This window comes from Impatiens glandulifera, chromosome 1, assembly GCF_907164915.1.
Source record: "Impatiens glandulifera chromosome 1, dImpGla2.1, whole genome shotgun sequence".
In the NCBI taxonomy this organism is placed as follows: Eukaryota; Viridiplantae; Streptophyta; class Magnoliopsida; order Ericales; family Balsaminaceae; genus Impatiens; species Impatiens glandulifera.
In genome coordinates, this window is record NC_061862.1 from 59,275,794 (window position 1) to 59,281,206 (window position 5,413).

The 5,413-nt window shown below is 36.3% G+C and overlaps 1 protein-coding gene across 1 annotated transcript; it reads left to right on the plus strand.

Moving 5' to 3' along the window:
• The first annotated feature begins 3,684 nt into the window (after positions 1-3,684).
• LOC124929149 (chlorophyll a-b binding protein P4, chloroplastic-like) lies at positions 3,685-4,244 on the plus strand. The gene is made up of 3 exons (XM_047469440.1): positions 3,685-3,877; positions 3,935-4,029; positions 4,125-4,244. The coding sequence occupies exons 1-3, from the start codon at positions 3,685-3,687 to the stop codon at positions 4,242-4,244; spliced, it is 408 nt and encodes a 135-aa protein (XP_047325396.1).
• Positions 4,245-5,413: the final 1,169 nt, after the last annotated feature.

Sequence of the window (5,413 nt, forward strand, 5' to 3'; positions counted from 1 at the left end):
CTAACATAGGTAACTGAAAATGAGAAATAACATAAGATGTGGTGGCAGCACAAGGGTGTCCAAAACGATGATGCCAAGTAGACGCTGAAGCTCGAGAGGTTGTAAGAGCATGTTTAGGGATTGTTGATGGAGAAATATAGTATAACCCGTCTTTAAGTCTGCCTCGAAGAACTTCCATCTTCGTAGAGCGATCCTTTACCAAACAGTAAGAAGGATGAAATTCAAAGAATACATTATTATCAGCGGTAAATCGAGCAACACTCATCAAATTCTTGATAATTTGTGGAACATGCAAAATATTTCGTAGATGTAGAGTTTGATTTCTATTATTAATAATAGAATTGCCAATGTGAGATATGGATAGATGGTTACCGTTACCAACTGAAATCCGTTAAGTACCTTGATATGCTGAGTGAGTTTGGAGATTTTCTAAGTCCGCCGTAATATGATCAGTAGCACCCGAGTCTAGATACCAAGTAGGATCTGAGATCACTGATGGGCTGGCCATCATAGCTGCAGGCGGAGCCGAAGGTTGAAAGTTATGATCAAACCTACGCCGACAAGTATTGACAAGATGTCCAATACCATTACAAAGTTGACATTGTTGGTGAGAGCGACAATTATTCGATGAATGTCCAATTCGATCACAATTGGTACATTTCGGACGTTGATTACCACCATTATTATTTCTACGACGGTTCCCGTCACGAGAAAATAAATTGTTTCCAAATTGAAGATTATTGGGCCCATAATTCAATCCAACTCGACTCGAATTATTATTTATGTTATTGTTGGACCTATATAAAGGCGTCCCGCTCCAGCATCCACCGGACTCGGACTCAGGTCCATTGACATAAGAATTTTTAGCCATATAATATTCAGAGGGTCCTGAATTTGATCCCCTTCCTCGTGGCGATAGATTCCCGCGAGAGTTTCTTCCACCTCCTCTATGTCGTCCGAAAGCAATATTGGCTGAGGCATTGTTGGCAACAGAATGTGCCAGTTCTAGCCGTTGTTCGTGGTTGAGCAGAAGTCCAGTGAGTTCCTCGACACTCACCGGTTCGAAACGGGTGGTTATAGCAACCACTAAGGCCTCGTATTCTAGTCCAAGGCCACTCAAGGTATGAGTGAACAAATCGAGTTCAGAAACTCTCTCACCAATTGCTGCAAGCGAATCTGCTATAGATTTTATAGATTGAAGGTATTCATTCATTGATTTATTACCTTTCTTCTGAGTCTGGAGTTGTAGTCGCAACTGAACCAAACGAGCTCTAGATTGTGTTGCGAACATTCTTTCAAGTGTAGCCCAAAGACGCGAAGAGGTTTCACATGTGTCGCCAACAACTTGAGCAAGAATGGAATCTGATAAGGTAGAGAGGAGCCAACTTATGATTCGCTGATCTTTCTCCTCCCATGCTTCAAACTCAGGATTTGCGACGACGGTGGGTTTCTCTTCTTCATCGTCAACAACAGCTTCATCGTCTTGTACAGAAGTAATCGTTGCACAGGGGGCTGGGTGGGATTCAGTAATAAATCGGAAAAGACGGTTGCCTTTAAGAACCGGTATAACTTTACTTTTCCAGATTACAAAGTTGTGCTGATCAAGTTTAACAGAGATCGATTGAAGAAAGTTAGGAAACAACTGATTTTTGTTTGAATCAGTCATAGGATCGAAAAAAAAAGAAAGGAGTAGTCCAAGAGATGCTCTGATACCAAGAAAGAAATAAAATATAGTTAGAATTATTTTAGCCGTAAATAACTTTTGGCTGTTTTCCTTGATGAGTACGTGAAGTTACAATACATGATTAAATACATAATATAATGATCAATAAATATACATACATTAATCAATGCGACCTTTGATATACCCACGTAACTACAGATAAATTAACTCTTGTGGTTAATTTATGTTGTTGATACCGATGAAGAGTTTTGTTGTTTAACAGAGAAAAAATCGTCTAGGGTTTCAATAAAGTCTTTTCAAGATTGTTGTTCTGACCTTAATCTCTTGTTTAAAAGGCTCAACTCTTCAGACCATCTCTCCAACTTCATATAGTTGGATGCAATATAAGTATGCCCAATTTTTAGAATATCATCCAAGTTTGTTTGTTTTTTTTTAGAAAATCACGATGTTTGTAGAAAACTTCTCTAGTCCATTTTGCTCTCATTGTTTCATTAGTGCTTTATTGGTGATTGAGAAAAATACATGGTTCTTTCCTATGAAGTTCCTAACAACTACATTTTCTCATTCTTTGACGCATTTTCCCTCCACTTCACTGGCAATTTAAATTCAAAATGAGAGTTGAGAATCTTGACTTTTGTTTTAAACTCACCCAAGTAGATTTGACATTTGTATGCATGATCCTCTACTTTTTTTTACATTCTTTTTTCAGACTTCATTTACCTTTCAGCTCAAATTTCTAATGATAGTATATGTCTTTGATTTTGGAGACTTCATTAGCTCCCTCATTGTTTTCACAGACTAGTTAACTATCTTTTCATATTTTTCCTTTTTCAGTAAATTTCAATCCTGAAGGTAGTGTACATTTAATTGGATATTTGTTTGCTGTATTTTATCTTTATTGATCACAATCTCTTAATTCTCTACATGCATCAGTAACTTTGTGATTTAAATTTTAAGCCCGAAGAGATTTGCTATTTCGTTATACCCAATCCTCCATATTCTCACATTTCCCATGTTTTCCTACTTTAGCTTCACCATTACTTTGAACATTAACTGGTTCTTTACCTTTATTGTTTTCCGGTATAATTCTTGTACATTTTCTTTTGATTTCCTACTGATTTCAGATTCAACGGCATCCTTTGTACATTCTAGATCAAATTCTTAAACTTCCTTTGCCTTGTTACTTTTCTTTCTTCCCATTATTACAGAAGAACAGGACTATGTAGTAAATAGAGCTGATACAGAACATTATAGTACATAATACATGAATACCCTGTACAGTAGACTAAGAACCGAACCGCGACTAACCTCAAACAATCACAGACATAAACTTCGCGACCCTTTTCCCGACCTTGTTCAAACCCTAACCGATGTTTCTTGATTTCACAACTCATAACCCTACACGATTTTCCCCGATGTGCCGAACTGCCAGACGTGCTGATGATCTTGACTTCGACCACGTTTCCCGTAACCGACTACCAAATCAACCGACCAAATTTCGCACGACTAACATGTCGATCGTGCCGAACGTTGTTGTGTCGATCGTGTGACAATTGTGCTGATCGTGCTGATTGTGTCGATCGTGCCGATCGCAAATTTTGCCGCTCCTTTAGGGTTTTCTCTTAGAGAGGATTGAAAACTGGTTATTTGTTCATAGATGATTGTATTTGTTATTTGAAAAAATCTTTTATAATTTAAAATAATCGTCAATGCAATGGTATAAATTTTTAATTAAACAACTTAAGTTGATGTGAGAATCATAACCGTCATAATCATGTTAACTTTCTAAATTCAAACAAAAAATAACTTTTTTTTTTTTTTTAAGTTAATGTTTAATCCCTGTAAAACTAAAACTAGTACAAATTTAACAACCATAATTATGTTGGGTGGGATGTTATACCAGTCTAAATAACTAAAAAATTATGTATTTGGGCTAAAAAAAATCTAACCCACAATGATTTTGATCCGTTAGCTCTAGTAGAGGATCCAATGTACCTAAAATGGTTCGTTCAGGTGGAGCTAGTGAAAGGTCAATGGGGGCATATGTAAGGAGTGCAGGGATGCTACTTCCGAGTTGTTTACAAGCATATGTATCATTAACGTTCCAAAATGGTAAGGAAGAATACTGTGCATCATCATCAACCATTTTCGTGATCGAGTTCATCCTTTTCACTACGTGGAGATCCGACGTTGGCAAGACATAAACAACCCGAGAAGCGTTAATCAAGACGCTATATTAAAGAACTATAGCTTATCTCCCAATGAAGTGGGATACCCGGATGGGATCTTTAACCCTCTCAACCTCACTCCAGCTTTGGACGGCAAAGAATAGGAAATTGCAAATGGTAAATCACAAATGAGAATACAAATATGAAAACATATATGGGTTTTTTCTATTTTGTCAACAGGATATAATGAATATCAGTTTTACTAAATGCAGGGAGATTTGACGATTTTAACGTTCTTAGGATTTATGATTCTGTATATTGTGACCGAGAAAGGGCCATTCGACAATCTGTTGCAGCACCTTTCTGACCCATGGCACAACACCATTGTTTAAACTCCGTCTGGAAACAACTAAACTAGCTTAAATTTGATATTGAAATTGTAACAAAAAGATTCAATTATGACGAAATAGGAAGTAAATTTTTATTGATTTGTCAAAGAAGATGTGATCTAACACAACAACAAATCTGATGATGAATGAGATACAAAAACAAATTAAAACTTAAATGAGAAGTAGAAACAAGAAAGTAAATTGGCTTTTTGTATTCTTGTTGAGATGCAAACACACACACACACACAAAGTAGACGAAAAGGAACTTAATTACTTAAATCTAAGGGTACTTGGGTCCACATTGTTGGGAGTTCCTGCCGCCTTACTGTGTATTCCTGTAACAAAGACATGTGTTACAAGTTAGGGTTTGATAAATTACTGATTTATATGATTTTATGGATTTTGGGCAGCGAAAATAAGGTTTTCAAGAGGAAGATGATATTTGCCAATTGATTAACAGTGAAGAATTCAAGAAAGAAGAGAAGAATAAGAGATCTATCAATTGATTAAAATCAAAGAATTCCAGAAAAAGGAGAATAAAGGTACATATTAACCTTAAGTTTTTCCATATGAGGTTTGAGATTTTATCTTACCCAAATCTTAACGGTTACATACCCCAACTGTTATTTACTTTCATAACTATCCACTACCCCAATTGTTATTAACTTCCATACAACATTACTAAGCCTATCATAAACATAACACACAACACACATAACTGCCCATACAATTATATTGAGATTGCTGAAATTACTAGTTATAATTTTAGCTACAGTAACATTATCCCCCTTAAAATGTTTGTCGTCTTCTTGCTTTGGGTTGTTTCCATGTTGGGAACATTTTAGGGAACTGAATATTCATTGTTTCAAAGTCTTTCCATGTTTTGTCTTCAGAACTGATCTTTCCCATCCAACCAAAACTTTTTTTTTTTTGTTCTGAAATATGACCTCTCGTTCTCTCTATTATGTTGTCTTTCCTGTCAGCTTTCTTGGCTTGGGGGATTTCCACAATGGCAGTAGAAGTGCCTTGGAAATTCTTTAACTAGGATACGTGGAAGACATTGTGTATTCTTTTACCAACTCCTAGCTCCAATTTGTAGGCTACATCCCTGAACCTTTCTAACACTTTGAATGGTCCAAAAAATTAAGAGACAACTTGTGGAATGATTTTTG

What these genes read in the sequence shown, in the direction of transcription:
- LOC124929149 (XM_047469440.1), top strand. Translation starts at nt 3,685, where the DNA reads ATGGTTCGTTCAGGTGGAGCTAGTGAAAGGTCAATGGGGGCATATGTA. An exon ending in TACGTGGAGATCCGACGTTG is followed by an intron (nt 3,878 to 3,934) that starts GCAAGACATAAA and finishes AAAGAACTATAG; the next exon opens with CTTATCTCCCAATGAAGTGG. An exon ending in AGAATAGGAAATTGCAAATG is followed by an intron (nt 4,030 to 4,124) that starts GTAAATCACAAA and finishes TACTAAATGCAG; the next exon opens with GGAGATTTGACGATTTTAAC.